General features: G+C 36.5%; 1 protein-coding gene across 2 annotated transcripts in view; it reads left to right on the top strand.

The window, feature by feature from the left end:
• mbo (Nuclear pore complex protein Nup88) overlaps positions 1-21,155 on the top strand; it is a 28,929-nt gene extending 7,774 nt beyond the window's left edge. For both annotated transcript variants that reach the window (XM_071694946.1, XM_071694947.1), the window contains exons 6-14: positions 847-1,036; positions 2,259-2,413; positions 4,013-4,098; positions 5,076-5,317; positions 6,661-6,854; positions 8,118-8,264; positions 10,254-10,413; positions 12,856-12,953; positions 13,863-21,155. In XM_071694946.1, coding sequence (XP_071551047.1) covers positions 847-1,036; positions 2,259-2,413; positions 4,013-4,098; positions 5,076-5,317; positions 6,661-6,854; positions 8,118-8,264; positions 10,254-10,413; positions 12,856-12,953; positions 13,863-13,926 — 1,336 coding nt within the window. In that variant the 3' untranslated portion in view covers positions 13,927-21,155. The remainder of the gene's footprint in view (positions 1-846; positions 1,037-2,258; positions 2,414-4,012; positions 4,099-5,075; positions 5,318-6,660; positions 6,855-8,117; positions 8,265-10,253; positions 10,414-12,855; positions 12,954-13,862) is intronic.
• The last annotated feature ends 413 nt before the right edge of the window (positions 21,156-21,568 follow it).

The raw sequence follows: 21,568 nt of genomic DNA, 5'->3' as shown, positions 1-21,568 counted from the left end.
CTAGACTTTTTTCATAATATAAAACTGATGACAGTTAGTTTGAATAAAGCTCTCTAAAAAACCACAAAAGAAAGGTAAAATCTGTAGGTAAGCACATACCTCAAGCGTATAGCAGCATTCCAGTGGTATGGGAGAAATTGACAAATATGACCTTCAACAAAGTTACTAAAACTACCAGATAATATAGATTTTGATTTTTTTGGGAGGAGAATATGATCAGTTATAATCCTTTAGTCAGTACAGTATTGTAAGAAATAACAAACAGAAAATGTTACTTTGTCTAAAAGGTTTTGATAGAGCAGAACTTTCCCCAGTGATAGTTTGATGAGTGGCTATGCAGAAAGAAGCTGAAATTACATAGTGTATCTCCCAGGAGTAGAAATAAGAAAAAGCAAAGCACACATTTTTGGTCAGAGGTCCAGTCATCTGTTCATAATGCTACCTCACAAAAGCAGGATATGGTTGGATTTGAAATGGCTCTGGAGTGCTTCCACTAGTGGCCAAGGCCAGCCAGTTTACTACTTATTTATATATCTATTTATCCGTAACTCTGATGCCTGTTCCCTTTGGGAACTCCCTCAAGAGGGTGGCCTCAGCAAAAGAACCCCATAACTGTTGAACTCCAGTGCCTCTTCTTAGCCTTTAGTGCCTCACCCTTAACAGGCTACTGACAGAGGGCAACTCTAGCACAGTGTTTTCAGAGGCTTCTACCTAATGTTCTAACTTGTTTAAAGACATGAAAATGAGATGAAGATAAGTTGGTGTTACAAAATTATGATGTTCATATATAAAGTTTGATATTTGTCTGAATTGTGCTTTAGTTTTTTCCTTTCCTTTATTTTCTAGGTCACCTGTGCGTAAATTGTATGGTCCACTCAGCATGAGCCCTCCATGTGATGACAATTATGGATCAGACTACTGTAGTCTTCTGGTACTTCATTCATGCCCTCCTGTGTTAGTTATTGCTACCACAGCTGGACGACTTCATCACTGTATTGTTATTGATAGTGACGTAGAAAAGGATGGTGGATCACTTGTGAGTGAATTTTTTTGTGTTTACCAATATATCTATGATATTAGGATTTTGCACTGGATTTCAGTGTACATTTGATGAACTCTTTACTGTCTGTGTCAGTATTTCAACTGATTTCCAGTTCCATTTATATGGGATGGAATAGATGCTCTCATTCTCAGACGAAGTAATGTGGTAATTAACATTAGTAAGCATGTAAAATGGTCAAAAACAAATGTAATGATAATCAGATACACTAATTGATCAAACTTGGAATTAATATAGATGTATTTTGAAATCATATTAAATGAAGCAAAGGGAATCAGGACTAGCATTTATTCATGACTTATGTATGTTCACTTTGCGCATTATGTGTCTCTCTTTTGGTTTCATCCACAGCACATTGCCATTATGCTTGGTCGTTGATTATTCTTGTAGTAGCGTCTGTTTGCCTTATCTTATTCATTAAATCTCTCCATCCTGTAAGTTTTATCTTACCCCTTATAATTGTTAACAACTCTTTTATGAATTTATGTCACTTTGCCATCTGTTATACTTTTTGTCTCTCTCTCCATATTACCTCTTCACAAATTTTATAACATTTTACTGTATATTAGTAGCAGTGTTTGTTCTTTAGATTATTTTAGTTTCCATCCTCTACCTTTGCCAGTGTAATTCCTCACCTCTGCTGTTAAGAATCACATGGTCAGCTTATAAGCCCAAGTATGCTATTCTTTGGAAATAGATTTAAGTTTTTAGATATCCTTTTAATGCTAAAAAGCTCTCAAATAATTATTAGGTTCAAGCACTTTACAAATCCCACAAAATCAGTAAATCAGTCTTAGTTTTGTCAATTTCTTTCAGAAACCAGGATTTGAAAATTGATTGGCCTGTTATAGGCACTGACCTAACTAGCAAATTGTCCTAAGTATGAGGGTACATATATTGCATACCCATATCACATTTGCATTTCATCTTAAGAAATTATCCCTTTGTAAAGAATTATAGGTTAGAGTCATAATTGCAACAGATATGGAAGAAAAAACATAAGAACATCATATCTTTACCATATTAGTTGCAAATCTGTTGACTTCTTCTTTCACATTTTCTCAGTCATCTGAAATTGTTAAGATTTCGGAGAGGATGACTCCATGGAAGTCCTTGTGAAAGGTTGCGACACCTAGAAGTGAGATGTGGTTTGAAATAACAGTTCGTTACCATGCTTTGTATATTTTCACATCTGCAGGAAACTGAACCTCAACAGGGAGTTTATTTTAGTGTGCCAACAACTGTGAAACTGCATGTATATGAGAGTATTGAGTTGGAGTTATCACTTCTACCAGATGATGAAGGTTTCACCTCTCTCCTCTTACTCCATCCTGATCCTGCCTCTCCCACACGGTATGTGAAGCCTTTGTTCTTCAAGAGAAATGTTTTTCTTTACAATCAAATAATTCCTTCATAACAAGGGAGGCTTTGTGTAATTTCTTAGAACAGGTTAAACTGTGGAATTATTTGATGTAAAAAGAAGCCTTTTTTAGCGTGTTAGATTATGCAGCACATATCACATTGCAAAAGAACTTCAAATTTTGTTAATGAAAACATGAAATTTAAGGAATTGACTTTGTACATGTATGTCTGCACTGGATATGCTGTCTTGGTAGCCTATATGTATTTAATTCTTTTACCCATGATAATGATGAGGAAGAAATGAAAAAGTAAGCAATTATCCAACTTGCAATATGATGAATGCCTTACCAGCTATGTGTGAATGTGCAGCGGCTAGCTTCACTCTTCATGTGAGTTTTGCATATACATTAACCATATGACTGTGACACTAATATTCTTTTGATTCAGAATTTGCCATCTATATAAACTGTAAAGTAGCTCAGGACTGAAAGTTTTATTTGAAAATTAAGTAATATGGTGATGGTAACTAAAGCTGCACATAACTTGCTTCAAATTAGTGTTTTAGTGTTTTTCCAAAGCCATGTACTGTGTCACTGTAGCAAGAAACATGACTGTCACAGCTGCAACCTTCTAGAGTATTGTAGATGATAGTTTGATGAGTGATGCTAAGCCTTATTTTTTCTGAATGCTGTTATGAGTTTGTAATGAAAGTAGGGCTAAGATGAATATAAAAGTGACTTGAGGTGAGTACAATGTAGTGCTGGTTCATGGAGGAACAAGATGAAAATTACCACAGTTATTATATGCAAAGGATGCTGTTCCTTTATCTGCATTAGAGGAGTTACATAAAACTAGAGGTCATTTTGCTGATGGATGCTGGAGATGTTGAAAAGGAATACTGTTTGTGGTGTAAATCTTATTTTTGAACCAGATCAGCTGTCACAGAGTAATATTGTTTGATTGGAGAAGAATTGCTAGATGTTGCTTAGTTTAGGTCAAGTTAAACCTTGCTGGAGTTTTTTTTGGATTATCTGTGGAGGCTAGTCTATGGTTTTTGTATCTTATACACAACAGTCATAATGTGGATGTGTTTGAATAAGAACACTGTTTAAATGTTCATGACATTACCTTGTTACAGTATGAAAGGCAGTTGGGTATTAAGAATAAATTTGTAAGTGATGATAAGTAAAGATGGTAGTGAAAAATATGAATTTAAGAGTAGAATCAAGCATTCGAGAAGAATTAGAACTACATTGAATGAAAAGAATTTGAATGCAGACTGTGCAAGAGGTTTGCAAAACAGAATGCTCTAGTGCACACTTATTTATATGAAACCTGAGTTCTCTTTGGTCCATACTGGGAAAAAAATGTTAGAAGAGGAAAACTTACAGGGTATAGTTGAAATACACTTTTTCAAATCCATTGTCAGTCCTGTGAGCAGTGGAATTAAATCCATAAATGCATATGACTGTAATAGCATAACTTCTTTTATCACTGAAGGAATTACAGTATCTTTGATACTCAGTTTTAAAAGCTGTCATTACTATCATATAACAGTGAAGCCTTCTTCAGTAGGTATCCATTTGACAGGTACTGGGTGAGCCATGATGCTGGTGTCCATGGTATTACAGTTCCTTTCATTGAGGGTCTCATTCAATACACTGAACTGCCTGATGGTGAGTGGAAAGCATTATAAAATTTACTTGATTTTTAGAATAGTAAAATGCATGCTGAATCTCTCTCTCTCTCTCTCTCTCTCTCTCTCTCTCTCTCTCTCTCTCTCTCTCTCTCTCTCTCTTTGTCTCGTTCTCTCTCTCTTTGTCTCTTTCTCTCTCTCTTTGTCTCTCTCTCTCTCTCTTTGTCTCTCTCTCTCTCTCTCTCTTTGTCTCTCTCTCTCTCTCTTTGTCTCTCTCTCTCTCTCTCTCTCTCTCTCTCTCTCTCTCTCTCTCTCTCTCTCTCTCTCTCTCTCTAGTCCATTCTCTTAGTTTAGTTTGTTTTCACAATTTGCCATTTTTCTCCGAATCCCTTGTAGTATCTCACCAGCTGCTCCTCTTGGTGCATTTACTTCCAAAAGTGTCTGTTTGGTACACTTATCAATAAGGATGTAATCTGGTGGTACGTGCTCACTGTTAAACACACTCGTCTATGCATATTTATATATATACTTAGTCGCTGTCTCTTGCGTTAGTGAGGCAACACAAGGAAACAGACGAAAGGATGGCCCAACCCACCCACATACACATGTATATACAGAAACACCCACATACACACATATACATACCTATACATTTCAACGTATACATACATTTTTTTTCATACTATTCGCCATTTCCCGCGTTAGCGAGGTAGCATTAAGAACAGAGGACTGAGCCTTTGAGGGAATATCCTCACTTGGCCCCCTTCTCTGTTCCTTCTTTTGGAAAATTAAAAATGAGAGGGAAGTATTTCCAGCACCCCGCTCCCTTCCCGTTTAGTGGCCTTCTACAACATGCAGTGAATACGTGGGAAGTATTCTTTCTCCCCTATCCCTAGGGATAGATATATACATATATATGATATATAATCTTTACATGATATATTTGATATTAGGACCTACCCATGCTCTCAGCTAAATGTGCATTGCTTATGTTAATTATTAATTTTTCATACTCAGATGCTGCTTTCTTGAGTAGTGAATCCCCATGTATAGTGGATCATCTAGTTTGTACAAGATCACTCACCTCATCGGGTCCCATGCCAGTAATGGGCTTGGTGGCCAACACCCCTTCCCATGCTCTTTATGTTCTGCTGGCATCTGGTAGAATCATCCCCGTCAGTATGCCAGCTGCCTTTGTGCCACAAGTTGCAGATTCATCTGGTACAGAGTTTAACCCTGCTGTATCCCCTCTCAGAAAGGTATGCAGTCTAGCTTTTTGTTACTGTTTTATTTGCTGATTCAGAGGAGTCAGGTAGTTAGATAGATTGCTTTGATGATATTTTGTAAGAGGAGGAAGTTGAAGTAAATGCAAGTAAAAAAGAAAAATTGTTTTTGAATAGACAGGTAGTTATATTCTAATGACTATTAAGACAGAGAAGTAGTACCAGATAGTAGTATGTACAGCTATGTTTATGGAGAAAAAAGATCATCAGAGGTAGTTTTGTTGAGTAATTTTGCATTGGAAAAGATTGAAAGTACACAGATGATTGTTGTGGATGTGAACATAAGCATGGAATGTGAAACAGCTGAAATGATGGAGAATTTGACCTAGATCTTAGTTATGCTTGTGAAACCATAGGTATCCTGGGTTTAGATTGAGAAAAATAAATTTAAACTGAGATAGACAACCTAGGTAATGGAATTGAAATTGATAGAACAACAACTAATGGAGTAGAAATTAGAGGAAATTGTTATAAAATTGCCCTTTCAAAATGGTATGGTCATGCAGAAAGTGTGGTAGGTGATACTGAGGATCTGTGGTAGTATGGTTGAAGTTATGGAAAAAGACAGTAGACTGAAAGAGAGGACAGATTCACTGCGTGGTTTGTGTAGGGCTAGAGGTATTCCACATGTGGATTGCAGAAGAATGTTTATTTTAAACTGTAGGAGTATTTTAGGTGTGATATTGGAACTTAGAATGAGGATTTCAGTCTTCCTTGACATGGGAACTGACTGTGCAAAGTATATGAATTACTGTAGGAGTCAAAGGCTTTCTTTAGTCTTGCTTGACAGGGCAACTCAGTGTCAGAGTCATGAACAAAGCCTACATCAAAGTGAGGACTTAATTTAACTGTGTACAGGGGTTAGAGAGAGGGAAAAATAAGAAAAGTCAGATTGTTTCAAGAGTTCTGAAGGAAGCGGAAACTCTGCTAAAGAAGGGGCAGGTCATAACTGTTAGGTAAGTTATGAGAGGGTAAAACTTCCAGAGTTCCACTGTGGAGGGAAATAATCAGATGCTGCAATGACCTACCCTTGAGTAGCCAGCAACCACACAGTAATTGTATGATGATGTAACTGGCTGGGTATTGATTGGTGTCTTCTGAGGAAATGTACAGTACTGTGTATTTGCAAGCTAAATATGAGTAATTAGATGAATATAAAAGTTTCAATAAAAACAGATTAGCCAGAGAAAGCATGTCAAGGTTTTTAGGTACAGCTCCTTTCTGTTGAGGGGAAGATTGAGGAAGAGTTTATTTTACATTAAAGCTTTGTAACAATTTAAAAATAAACCCAGTTTTTAATGTGATGTTTTTTACCTTAGGTCCACACAGAGAATTTTGAAGATCATATTCGAAGTGTTTTGCACCGTTCATTATCTCAGCCGCTGTTGGCTTCCGGTTCTGACTCTAAGGTGACTGCTGGCGAGTACCTGAATCTCCTTAGCCGCGTGACTTCCACTCTGCGAATGCACTATATGCAACCTCAGCAAGGTGCAAGAGTAGATATACAAAGAAGGTATTTTGTGATAAAACTACTTTTTTCATAACTGCTTTTTGATTGTCATTGTTGTCAGTGTTTGATCTTTAAACCATTCATTGCTATGGGTAAGTCTGCTGACATGTAGCGGGATGATGTAGATGTCATTTTGTATGTAATTTCCCCCCACAAGATGAAATTTTTACTCATTTAGACTTTTGGTTGGCTTTATGTGGCGACCCAAACAGCAGATGAGACACTGGAGTTGCTGAGAATCTTCAGTAACCAACTAGTGTGCTTTTTCTAGGGACTTGCCAACCCCTAACCATAGCACCCACTGTCAAGCCCTGCTGCACTGGCACCACCTTTTCTTAGGATTGGCTAATCCAATAAATAATGTATTTTAACTAAACTACAAAGGCTTTTAATTTTACTTCATAAGAAATAACTAGTTTTGATAGTTTTATTTTTTTTTCCCACCAAATCATATGAATGAAAAAGATTGTTTTGAAGTGATAGTCTGTAACTTGCATACATAGGAAAAGCCAGTCTACTTTTTATCTAAACTAGAAATTATTAACCCTCAAAGGTTTGAGCCCTGAAAATTCAGGACTGGAGTTTATCAGAAAATTCAGTAACATAACTTTTTCTTTCCAGTTAATAGAAAATATCAAGAGAGTTTGAAAAAAAAAACAAAGAATTTGGTAAAGTATCCATATTTGGTGCTGTACAGACATTAAGATTTAGTGGATTTGGCTCACTGCACATGCACATCTCACTAAGTGTTTGTTGACTTTTACAAACTCATGCATCTTTATACTGAATACTTCCACAAATTGAGTTTTGTCTTTTCTGGCTAGACTGCGTGGGTAACCAGATGCCCTAATCATGGCCATTTGATTTATGCTATGAACTTGTGCATAAATTTCCCGAAGCCAGTAGTACAACTTATTGTCCAACTGCTAGGAGAGGATGACTGCACACCAACTGCCATGGCCAAGATTTGAATCTCTGGGGGCTTGATCATGTGAGCCCTTGAATATCTCACAGTCAGCAACGCTAACCACTTGTTTTTTAACATTATTTAACAAGACTTTTTTTTTTTTTCTTAGGGGTGAAGGTGAGGGCAATTAGGTTTAATGCTTGCTATCTGGTCCCATTATGTCACATATGATGGAAATATTTCCCTTCATTTTCTCTTATTTTTATAAGTGTCTAGTTAGGATCATATTAGTTGGAATTGTCATGTGGTTTGAAGAAATGAAATTCTTGTGCTTCATTATTGTTTTTCTATGTTTGCAGGTCTGATATTTTGATAGAACAAAAACAAAGACTTCAGGGTGAAATAGATGATTTACAAACCAGCAAAAGATTGCTCACAGAAAAAGCCCATGAACTAGCAGAGAAGTATGAAGAGGCCAATGATAAGAAGAGCCAGTTGATTGATAGGTGTGTTCCACTTTCCCCGTATTTCCTCTTGAAGGTGTACAGTCTTCAGTTCTTAAGTTTGTTTCCTAGAAAACATATGTCCACTTTATTCAAGTGATTGCACAGCCAAGAGGAAGAAAAAGAGATCAGACTGATGAAAAATAGATTATTATCAGGAATTAGAAGTTAACTGCCTCAGTTTGGTAAGAGTAAAGATGAAAGCAGAAATAAAAAATAGAGCATAAATAATGAGGGCATAAAAAGGTTTTTTCTTAATGTTTAATAGAGATATAAAACCACTTAGGAATGAGGGTTGTTTCAGATTTCATAATGAAATGTAAGAAATCATGTGAAGGAATGAGTGAGGTTTAAGATCTTTCTGTCTGTCTATATCTCTGATGCCTGTTCCCAGCAGGAACTCCTATTGCCTCCATAATGCCTCCCTTGCTTGCACCATTCAATGCATTCTTCCACCATTTCTTCCCCTCCAGTACTCATCCACTCAATTTTCCAATGTCATAGGTGGTCTTCCTCTCAGACCAGCCACTTGAATTGTACTATCCTGTACTTGTAAACTCCCCAACTTGCATTCCTTCTGCATGCCCAAACCACTTCAGTGTTTTATGATTCACCCACTTTACCACTCCACTCCCTTTGCATTTCTTGCCTTAACAAATCTCTCATGCAACCCACCTCATTTCTTTCTTCTTCATTCCTTCTTGTCATACCACATCTCTCAAATAGTTCATTTCCAGTGCTTGAGTTCTTGACCTCTGTGACTCGTTCCATTTCCATGTTTCAGCTGCATACATCAATGTCAGGAGGACTTTACTGTCCTTTAATCCTTTTTTCACTTTTACCCTTCATTATTCTATTACGGGACCCAATAACTCTTCTACCCTCTACATCTCTCTCCCTTACCTCTCTTTCCATATCACCAAACTTACCCAGGATAGCTCCCAAATTCTTAACTTCTGTCATCCTCTCCAGTCTTTCTTCCCATATATCTATAACACAGATCAGTACATTTCTCTCACTATACAAGTCTTTGTAAAATCTGTACTTTCACTGTTTCCTTTCAAACACCATCACTGCTTTTATTTAATCGCCTATGCCACACACATTTTAAAAAGTTACAACCTTCTGCAACTCCTCTTCACTCTCAGCCAACAACTCAGTATCATCAACAAACAGGCTTGTTACTAGCCATCATAACTCATTACCACACTCCATCTCTTCACCCCCTTCCTAGTTTTGCTTTCATTCATCTGATCACTCCATCGATACATATGTTAAAAAACCATTGTGACATCACATGAACCTGCCTCACACCCACGTACATGCCAAAACTTTCACTCAACTCCATCCACTCTCACACATGCATTTGTTCCTGTACAGAAGGCTTTCATACCTTTCAACAGTTGACCCTCTTCCCCATATATCCTTAACACATCACATAAAGCATTTTACTTGAATTTGTCATATGCTTTCATATTTCAAAGTGAAATTAAAGAAATGGTATGAAAGTATCTATGAACCAGAAGTTGATAAGCCTCAGGGCAAATCATTATAAACAAATCATATCTTTCCCTCTGTCTGTCAGTCCAGCAGAGACAAGACAGTTCCATAGCACTTGATTTCAACATGGTTTGCTCTTATATAGTGTATATTTTGACCTTAGTATTTGGTTTAGAAATGGTAAAAATTTGCAAATACAACTAGAGTAGCAGGGACTCGTTTATATAGAGGCACTGCTCTGAAGTGTACTCAATCTTTAGACATCCAGATTAGATTGAATAAGCTGAAAGAGACTGCACACACACGCACACCTACTCACAACCCTGCATGGACCCATGCACCATTCTTGTTTCCACGTTAATAGATTTTAAGCTGATATGGCATAGGTTCTGCATTTTCAATATATCAACTAGGTTCAGTAATCAGCAAATTCTCTCTTTTTAATTGAAGACTGTGCACTGGTAACTTATGGTCATCTAATAATCATTGCAGACTGGAACGAGTGTTGAGTCAGGTGATGCGAGTTTTACCAGTGCTGTCAGCTGGTGAAAAGAACATGATGAAGGAGTTAGAGTCCATGCAGAGCCACATATCTACTTTTATGAACCAGCTGAGTGAAATCAAGGTGAAAAACAAGTGGCAGACCAGTCAGGTGAGATTGCAGCAGTATAAGTCTGTATTGAACTTCAGAACATTACGCACATACATATATGTTCAGTCTTATTTCTTTAGGTGTTGTGCATTCCATAGATTATGTTTAGCACTTACTTATAAATGTTTTTTTTTTTTTTTTTTTTTTTATACCTCGTCGGTGTCTCCCGCGGTTGCGAGGTAGCGCAAGGAAACAGACGAAAGAAATGGCCCAAACCCCCCCATACACATGTACATACACACGTCCACACACGCAAATATACATACCTACACAGCTTTCCATGGTTTACCCCGGACGCTTCACATGCCTTGATTCAATCCACTGACAGCACGTCAACCCCTGTATACCACATCGCTCCAATTCACTCTATTCCTTGCCCTCCTTTCACCCTCCTGCATGTTCAGGCCCCGATCACACAAAATCCTTTTCACTCCCTCTTTCCACCTCCAATTTGGTCTCCCTCTTCTCCTCGTTCCCTCCACCTCCGACACATATATCCTCTTGGTCAATCTTTCCTCACTCATTCTCTCCATGTGCCCAAACCATTTCAAAACACCCTCTTCTGCTCTCTCAACCACGCTCTTTTTATTTCCACACATCTCTCTTACCCTTACGTTACTTACTCGATCAAACCACCTCACACCACACATTGTCCTCAAACATCTCATTTCCAGCACATCCATCCTCCTGCGCACAACTCTATCCATAGCCCACGCTTCGCAACCATACAACCATATAAATGTATCTCCCTTTATTATTATGAGGTATGCCCATCTCTTCCTGATTCATAGAATATGTTAGCTGATAGCTAAAATGATCTTTGTAGATGCACATTATATCTGCTAAATCACTTGAGTATGAATGAGTACATGTGTATATATGTGTGTCTATTTATACGTGCATTTATGTACATATATATGTGTATATGAGTGGTTAGGCCATTCTTTGTCTGTTTCCTTGCTCGACCTCACTGATGCGGGAAACAGCGATTAAGTATGATAAATGATAGATATATTAATAATTCCATACTTCATGTTTTAAAAAGAAATTGCTTGATCACAATCATTACATAATCAGTGATTTTCATTATTCATTTCTAGTCACAGACAGTGGAAATTTTTTTACACAGAAAGAAAGGTGCAAATCCATTGTGCTTGGTTAAAATGACCAAGTGTACCTGCTTCATCAAAACTGGAAAACTGGCTTTTAGGTTCAGAATATTCATGCCTGCATATTGGCATTTAACTTTGGTGATAGGTATCTTTGATATAGAATAATGTATGGATTTACTATGAAGTCTGGTATGTCTTATACCATGTATTTCAATATCGTGAGTAGCACATGGTCAATTGAAATATTACTGAGCATTCATGAGGCTTCAGTTCCAGCTCATGCTTCCACCTCTATAGACTACCAATGGGAAATTCTTCCAGATATTATCATGCATTATTTTTCTCTGATATTTTGTGACATACACATGAAACAAAGGTTAGTTCATGATTCCTTTTGATATAAGTGATGAAAAAATTTCAATGAAATGAGTATTTAGGATAACCTGAAATATTTAGTTAACTTCATCAGTGCTATTTTCATGCTGATAACACTCTGCCGTCACTACAATTTCTTTATTTTAGGCTGTGCTGTATGCTCCTGCCATTATCTTTAATATATGTATATTTGCATAGGGTGGATCAGTTGCAAACATGCACTTTTTGTGGAAATTGATTTTGCTGATCAAGTTTTTAGGGTCAACCTTGCAGACCAACAAAGTGGCAAGGATGCCCATTTCCCTGATCAGTTGAATTAAAGCTGATAGATAGATATATTTTACTTTTATTTGTGGATCATTTGATTATAGTGTGTCTGTCTATCTATATACCTCTCTGTATCTTTGATGCCTATTCCCATGTGGAATTCCTTCAAGGGGGTGGCCACAGCCATAGTCTCCATAATCACTAAACTCTAGTGCCATTTCTTAGCCTTTAGTGCCTCACCCTTATGAGATTACTGGGAGAGGGCAGCTGTAATGACTCTAGTGCCACTTCTTAGCCTTTAGTGCCTTGCCCTTATGAGGCCACTGGGAGAGGGCAACTGTAATGCAGTGTTTGAAGAGACTCCTTCCTAATGTACCTATGGCCTACTACTACCTGATCTGTCTGCCTATCTATCTATCTATATCTGTGACTGCTGTCTGATACTCTTACCAAATGTTCCTACCTTCTACCTCTATCCAATGTGTCTACCTAAAGAACCATTGCAACACTTATGTGCATGATTTTTCTATGAAGTATCGGGAAGTTTAATGTACCCGTGATCATTCGTAAATTAACAGAATCATCCAGTAGGCCTTTAGAAATGCTGTGATGTTGTATAGCAAAAATTTTATTGCTAAGTTGTATGTTGTTTTTGATTATTTATCAAGATTTGCTATTTCTTCTTCAGATGGAGAAATTCCAGAGTACAGAAGCTTCAAAAACCCAACGAGTATCCAGCGTGTCAGAGAACCAACTCAGAGCTCTCAAACAAGCCCTCTCTAAAGAGTGAGTGACTATTGATGTAAAGTGTGACTTTTGATATAGTGTAAAGTGTTTTTTATCAGATATCAATATCTAATTTCTTGTATGTCACTTATGTGTATCTGTTAACTTTTCATAGATCTTTAACTGTATTTAGTTTTGTACTATGTATGCTTTTTGAACTAGGCATTTAACTACTACTCATACTTTTTGAAGGTACTTTGAACTCCTATTCAGGAGTGATTTTCCATTTTTGAATTTGGAAATATCACTGGAAAAAGTGATTGAAATATCAAGCATTAGATATTAGTAGTAGATAGGAACATTAGGTGGGAGCCTTAGGTAGAACTGACAGGATGAAACATTGTCTCTTAGGTAGACATAATAGGTAGAATTAGTCAAAAGGAACATTAGGTAGGAGCCTTTGGAAACACTGTGCTCGTGTTGCCTTCTTCCAGTGGCCTGTTAAGGATGAGGCACTAAAGGCTACGAAGCAGCACTAGACTTAAAAGTTGTGGAGAATTTTTGCTGTAGCAACCCCCTTAAGGGAGTTATTGAAGGAAACGGGCATCAGGGATATAGATAGATATTAAGCAAAGAATAATGTCTGCATCTCTACTACATGTCATAGGTGATTAAGAGGGGCATGAGAGGGGGGGGGGCTGAAAATTCTTACCTTCTCTACCCTTGATTTTTCAAAAATAGGAGTATAGGAAGCAAAGCAAGGATTTTTCCTTAAGCCTTGGATTTTAGTTCCTGAGATAACTCACTGATGTAGGAAAAGGCAAACTTCTGAATATAAATTTTGAAAGGAGTGAAACAAAAATGATTAGTTGTATGATTGTAATTTTTGGTAGTGCATTATCGTTTCATCATTTTTTAGATAATGTATAATTTGTCTCTTTTAATAATGCAGTTCATTAATATTTTCAGGGGTGAGAAGCTTTCAGGTCTGCTAGAACGAGTGAACCAGGTTAAGCAAGACCTACAATTATGATGAGCCTTGCAGCAGTAGTTTCGCTCAGATTAACAAGAATGATTGTGAATAACTGTATGTTATATATTTGTGATGTATTATATTATTTCCAAAAACTGTTATTCTTAAACTGAGGTGGGATGAAAGATGTAATGTTGAATGAGCTATGGTGATAACAACTTTTATTTTTTAGTTGAAAAGTTATAAAAATCTTCAGTGAAGCAATTCATGAGATTTTTGGTTGCTTTTTAGTTGATGCAACATTTTTTTTAACCAAGAAGAGTCCATACATGGAAAGTAGATATTTGACAACTTCATGTTCAAAGTCTTCAGGTGTGTGATTTAAAAGACTATATTGTAATTTTATTTCATCACAGCCATTTAGGTATACATATTTTCTCTGTATCTATTGGCTGGTGACAGTTGCCTCTATGCTCAAAGACATGCATGCTGATGTGGAGAATGGATATTTTAGTAGTGTATCCATATTACATGCTTTAGGGCAGTACAGCACACACGTTTCAAGACATACTTCATGGAACCAGCAGCTTTTTGCGTTTAAATCAGGATGTCTGCCTGTTGGGAAATATAGCTTGAAAGTTCTTCAGTTCTTAATCTCATACATTTCTGATTTTTAAATTTTATACAGTCAGTGTTCTGTGACCTGTCAGAACCAAATAATTCCCCTCAGGTACATACTCATTAAACACACTGCATTGAATGTTATGCCAGTAGTCAAGTTAGAAAGCTAGATTTTGAAATCTCTGCAGCCCACAGAGTTCTGCTTCATGACTAGATCCTCAGGTTAGTTCTAGTTAGGCATAGTATTCAGTAATTCATGAACTGGAGGTTGTTGTAGTCAAATGAAGTGCCTCATTGTGAAGATGCTGCAGATATGGGTGAATTGCATTTCCTTTTTCAAGCTGAGTATAAAAATCTTAGGTTAGCAGTTAAAGATCTCTCAGACATTTGAATTTTTTCATGGGTTTTCATGTTTTTAGGCAAAGATTTCTTTGGTATTTTCGTTTTGTTTCTTTTATCATAAATCACATTCCTATCCATGGAGTGGATCTACTACCCACAGCCTCTGAGATTACTCGTACACATATTCAGTCCATGCCAATTGTGTAAATGTGAAGCTCATATACTCTAAGTGTAGCAAATTTTTCTTGCTGTGCACATAGTTGATTTGTCAAATGAGACCATTGTCTCTAATAAACTACCTGAGTTCACAAAGTATGATGATAATTTTCTGATTATATTTTTGTCTTCTTAAGTATGCTGTTCCTCATATTTTATTGAGCTCTTTTATACTATAACAACATTTTCCTTACCATTTTGTATTGTTTGGTGAATTTGATGCATATTTCTTCAGGAGTGTTTGTCTTTGTATATTAAGTCCATATATGAATTGATTGTTAGCTCATTGTTCAGAAAAATTACAGATAGCAGTTATATTGTAATTGGATTTTTCACCCTTCTCACTGGACACCAGTTACCAGTCTCCCATTCAATCTTCTCCACTCATTCCTGCCCTGATATTCATTGTTTTCTTCAACTTTCACCGTCTTCCCTTTTCATCTCAGGAAGCTCTTGATGACCTCAGTCCATCTCTCTCTGGGATTTTCTGCTGGATGTCTTCCTTCAGGGGTGCAGTTCAATCATTTTGTCCTCAAATAGATACTCATACCCTGAATTAATTCTTGCCTTCTATCCTTACTGTATAGTACATCAATCTTTGTTTGTTTATTCAGGGTATGCTAATAATATCACTTACTGCAAAAGACAATGAGACCATAGCTTGATGAGCCAAAATTTTAAGTAGTTAAGGGTGGCACTGTATGTATGCTTATTCAGGTGCTTATGATGCCTTTCTTACAAATTTATGTTGTTTATTGGTAGATTTTTTTGTGTGCTAGTTGGAACTAATGTGATACACAGAGTACCATACTTATGCATTCGTCCCTTGAGCTGACATGGTTATCTGATTTTCTCAGTATCTTTAAAAACTATCTAAACCCTGCAAAGGTATGTGTTCTGGTTGTGGTTAGGGTGCTGTGGTTTCAGTGCATTACATAGACAGCTAAAGAATGGATGTGAACAGATGCTGCCTTTCTTCTTCTGGTCCTGGTGCTACTTCACTAATCCAGGAAACAACGATCAAGTAAGAAAAAATACGCATATGCATATCACCAGAAATTAGCAAGTATGGCAACATTGACATAAACTCTGCACTGCTTAATCTTGTTATATCTGTAGGGTAACAGAATTATTATCCAGTAGAGCATTTGGTACCCACATATTCCTCACTCTCTCTCTCAACCCTTATCCAGATTGTAGCCTCGAAATTGTGGCAAGATTTCTCATTTTTAGAAGTTTTCGTTGTGGCTGTTAATCTCATGACAAAGATTGTGAAAGGGTTAATGAAAGATATCCTGTTTTCTATTTGATCCTTCAAACAATAGTAAACCAAAACTTTTGTCTTTGTTCCCTTGCAGTAAGCTGAAAAGAACCCTATTTTCAGAAGGTTTTGTCTTCTCTTTTTGCTGAAGAGGAGACAATAGCATTTTCTGCAGCTTGTGTATGGACTTGAAAACTTTCAGGTTAGTGTATATCATTTTCCACTGCTTAGATATTTGACAAAATAAATTCCTCTTCTACAGGTACCTGAGAGTCTTTACTTCACGTAACTCAAAACTTAATATTTGGCTCATTACATCTTTGAATATTTGCAAGTAATTAAAGATCTTATAGCTTGGTTGTGATATAAGTACTTTTGGATCCTGAAGTCTTCCATGCTGCAGATGGAAGATTTTTTTTTTCTATGCTTATTTTTTACTTTTTAGTTTTTCTCCAACAATTATCACTCTAACCCTGGTTTAATGATGATGCATGTGGCTATACCCATGAAGGCCTGGTGAAATTAATCTTCAATAAAGGCCAGTGCCATTAAGGGTGCAGTGAAGGTGTACTTGTCAAAGGTGAAGAGGTGTGTTAGTTGAGGATGAAGTGAAATTAGGTGATGTAATGAAGATGCACATTTCAAGGATAAAGTTAATATCTTTTTGACATATTATGGGTCAAGTCAAGGGCATGTGAAGATGACCTTTGGCCTGTCTGGTGTGGTCAAAGCACTTGGTGTCTAAGGTGTTGCAAAGATGAAGGAATAGGAAAGATATCCCAGAAGGGTCAGTTCAGTGACCAGTGGTGTCAGGACTACAGTGAACTTGAGGGTGCGGTGAAGCTGACATGTGATCTTACATATAAGGCTCAGGTAAAAAATATGGCATTGAGAATTTAGGGAAGATTTTTTTGTTGAGAGTGATGTGATGATGCAATGGTCAAGGGTGAAGTGATTTAAGCTTAATCAAAGGTGTAGTAAAGTGAAGAGGTATTTCTTGAGGTTGAAGTGAAGATGTATATGTCTAACTTGAAGTGAGTTTAGTTTCAATGAAAGTGAAGTGAAGATGAGTGTGGTGGTGTGGTACCTTCCACCTTAGTTAATATAATGATGAGTGATTTTATGGAGGGGGATGATGCAGTTACTTATGAACTTTGGGATTTTTAGTTACTCATATATGCCATCTTCTTTGAAAATGTTAATGATGACTGCATATGATAAGAATTGTTTTGCTAGATACGCTTGGCTTCGTCATATTGATATTTGAACCTTCTTCCTATGAGGGGCTCAGTTATATCCTTTCTCATTCGTATCCCACGTCATTTTTTGGGTTTAGGTTCCACCAATGCATCATGGACATTTGTAGTGGAATTCTTATTATTACCATCACTCTCATGTAAAGATGAGTTCTTTCTGTAATTTAGGTTGGTGCCAGCACTCTTTGGAAAGTGGTCAACAGTGGATAGTGCTGTGTGGTTACAGTATTGTGTTAGTATTATATTTTTAATGTTTATTACAAGTGTGATTGCTTGTAAAAAGTCATATGATAGCAGTTTTTATACACTTCTGGAATTAACTTCACTTGCCAGTGGCTTATCCTAAAGTTGTTAAAACTATAGGATTCAATATATAAAATACTTAGGTGTTGAACAAACTCAGTTTTAAAGGTTTTCCCTTTTACTTCATTCCAGACATCAGTAATTAGTTGATGACTGAAAAAAATAGCATTTGTTATTTGATCATACCTGATGATATCCTGCCTCTCATCGTGCTTTTCTTTTACCTTTCTGTGAATGATAATGACATGCAAATTCAAAAATGAGAAGCTTGCTTCATAAGTGATTGTGTGCTGGGCTGTTGTGAACATGTACAGGAGCTACCTTGGGATATGACAGATAGCTGTCAGGTATAAGCAGCTTCTTTTTTTCTTTCTTTTTTTTTTTTTTACAAAGAAATGTACTTTTTTAGAGTTTTCTTAAATTTTGGGATTTTTAATGTTAAGCTGTAGGTCATACCACAAACCCTGTCGGTTTCCTTCTCAAATGAATTCCTTCATCTTTTTATGAAGTATTTATAAGATATCAGTGATTGAAAATAGGTAAAATGGTAATCCCTTTACAGTATCATACAAATAAACAAGTAAATTCCACATGATTTTTCATAACTTTCTTCCTGGTAATTGTGGATGGAAGAAAAAATAGTACCCTCAGATCAACTTCATGTCACACGAGGCAACTGGGAAGGAAGGGCAGGAGCATGGTGCTGCTATTTCTTCCTTCTAGTTTTATCCTTTTTAGAAGGAGCCAAGCAAAATTTTTTCCTGGAAAACTTCTCATGTACTTCAGATGCTGCCTTGCTGAGATGGAAGAGGCAGGAACGTTAAGTAGGAGCCTTGGAAAAGTTTGCACTAGATTTGCACTCTGCCAGTGGACTGTTGAGGATGAGGCACTAAAAGGCTAAAAAGTGTTACTGGAGTTCAACATTTATGGAAGCTTTTGTTGTGGCTCCTTGAGGGAGTTCCCAAAGGGAACAGGCCTCAGAGATACAGGTAGATGAATAGATAGATAAGATAGTGGTTTTGAAGAAAAAATGGATGTGCTTTTGTTTAGGGTGAAGCATTAGTCAAGGATGGCGTACATTTAGGTATATTGAGGGTGTAGTGCAGATGCATTTGTCAAGGTTGAGGTGAATCTAGGTTTATCAAGGTTATAGTGAAGATGTGTTTTGTGGTAATGTATCTCACTCCATACGAGAGATAGAACAGAAAATACATTCATTTAATTTCTAGTTGAAGCATTTTGTGCATTTTATGCAAATGCAACTGAAAAATTTCAGCTGCAGCTTTTAAAGTGGTCAGTCACATTAACCGTGTTGCACAGAAGTTAATATGCATCCTCTAGAATACTTAGACTGGTCCACATTGGATGCATCTTGCATTCATAGCTTTAAAAATTCACCAAAAATCCATTCTTGGGTCTTTAGTATCAATTTCCGGGTTCATTAGGCATTGTAAAAAAAAAATATGGAGAATAAGTACAGGAATAAATGGAGAAAACTAGTTGAGAGGCCAGTAACTGATAAACATGAATCTAACTGTTGGCTTAGTGATAAAGGCACATGATATGGATTGAAGGGTGCATGAACCTTTCCTGCACATTATCTGGCTGTACAACATGTCTCATGTTCAGTAAGACTCGCCTCTCTCCCATGTTACACCAGTAATAAATGTTTATGATGGCAATCAACAACCTTGCTTCATAATGGTGATGTTGGTGTATAAAATACAGAGCAATACTTTAGGAGAAAATGCGTGAAGAAAACATAAGGCCAAAAATCACAATTTATGATTGCTGTAAACATGTACAGGCTAGCAGTATTATGCATCTCAACGAACTTGCTTCATGATAATGATGTTGGTATGAGAATTAATTTGTGGTGTATATATTGTTATAAAGCAAATCACTTACAAACAGGCACATGTAAACAAACATGTAAAGCCTGCCACAGTTTGAAAATTATTATAAGCATTTATACATTACCGGTAGTAAGCATCTCAACAACCTCACTGTAATGATGATATAAGTATAATGTTGACTGTTTGGTTTATATTGCATTACAGAGTAATGACTTATGAATAAATGCTTGTACTAAAAACTGGAAGTCCAAAATAGTGTTACAAATTTATTTATTTATTTATATTATACTTGATGGCCATTTCCCTTATCAGTGAGGTAGTGCCAGGAAACAGACAAAGAAAGACCCATCCACTCAAATACATACATACATTCACATACACATACATATACATATCAGCATATACATATATACATACATATATATGCACAAGTCCACATTCATACTTGCTAGTCTTCATCCATTCCTGGTGCCACCCTACCCCACAGGAAACAGCATCACCACCCCTTGCATCATTAAGGTGGCACCAAGAAACAGACGAGTAGAGACCACATCTGCTTACACTCAGTCTTTAGCTGTCATGTGAAATGCACCACAACCACAGTTCCCTATCCACATCCAGGCCTCATAGACCTTTCCATGGTTTACCCCACATGCTGTCAATGGACAAATTTATAATTATAGTAAATATTTACAAACATTTGACATACTTTGTTCACCTCAGATACTGGACAGCTTACCATCTTGTGTGCAAAAGTGTTAAGTAATGGACATTTATGCTAGGTAATGGATTGGCTAAGGCAAAATTGTGCATATTTTGTTATGCTTTGAATGTCCGTTACATCACATATGACTTAATAATGGCATCATTGGAAAATTTAATTCAGCATCAGGAATCAAAGACTGTAGTGTATTTCATTAAATACTGTAATCTACATAAAAAGTGTGATACAAAACTTTTACATTGTAAGGGATAATATTGAAAATTTCAGCAGGATCCTGCTGGACAGTACTGTTATTTATAGTGGATGTTAAACAAAAAAATTGGTAATGCTAAAGTAGTTATCACTTTTTACAACTATGCCTTTAAAATCAGACAGTTCATCTAATGTAAATCATTAAGAGAAAATTTATATATAGACAGCTTGACAAACATGCTGTTGCCAATCATTCTCTTTTGTGGTCTTTCATGATTTTTCACCTTCTCAAAGAATTTGCCAATCATTCTCTTTTGTGGTCTTTCATGATTTTCCACTTTCTTCAAAGAATGAAGATGGTACGTTTATCTAGTGAAAACTGACACTTACCAACAAATATTACATCACTGAAATTTTACACTTTGTTTTATATTCTATATTGGTATTGTTTTACCCACATTCTTTAACTTAAATGCTGCATGACTTGCCATTGTTCATTCAATAAAAAAGGCTTCAGATTTTCTGTATTCCTTTATGAAACAAAAGAAATGTAAAAGTATAGAATATGTAAAAAAAAAAAGTAAGCTACTGTAACTTTTATGGTTTTTGATATACTGCTAAAGGTTATGTGTAAATTCTCAGGCTAAGGTTGTGAAGGAAAGGTAGAGTTAGAGCAGGTGGTGAGCCCTTTCATGCAAATTTGAGAATGACACCACTTTATGGTTACTATTTACATATTTACATACATATTTTTGTACATTGACCTTTATTTACACATACATATAAACTTTAGAATTGCTTCCAGAGAGTGGTAGTCTCAAGAAAGCATTTCTAGCAACCAAAGCAACACTTCAGAGCCATACAAATGTTAAAATATAAGTGGAGGCCTTAACAAAGCCCATGAGCATTAGTTCTCACTTGATGATTCCTG

This window comes from Panulirus ornatus, chromosome 57, assembly GCF_036320965.1.
Source record: "Panulirus ornatus isolate Po-2019 chromosome 57, ASM3632096v1, whole genome shotgun sequence".
Taxonomy (NCBI): Eukaryota; Metazoa; Arthropoda; class Malacostraca; order Decapoda; family Palinuridae; genus Panulirus; species Panulirus ornatus.
The sequence above is the reverse complement of the archived record's forward strand: the minus strand, read 5'-3'. Positions and strand labels throughout refer to the sequence as shown.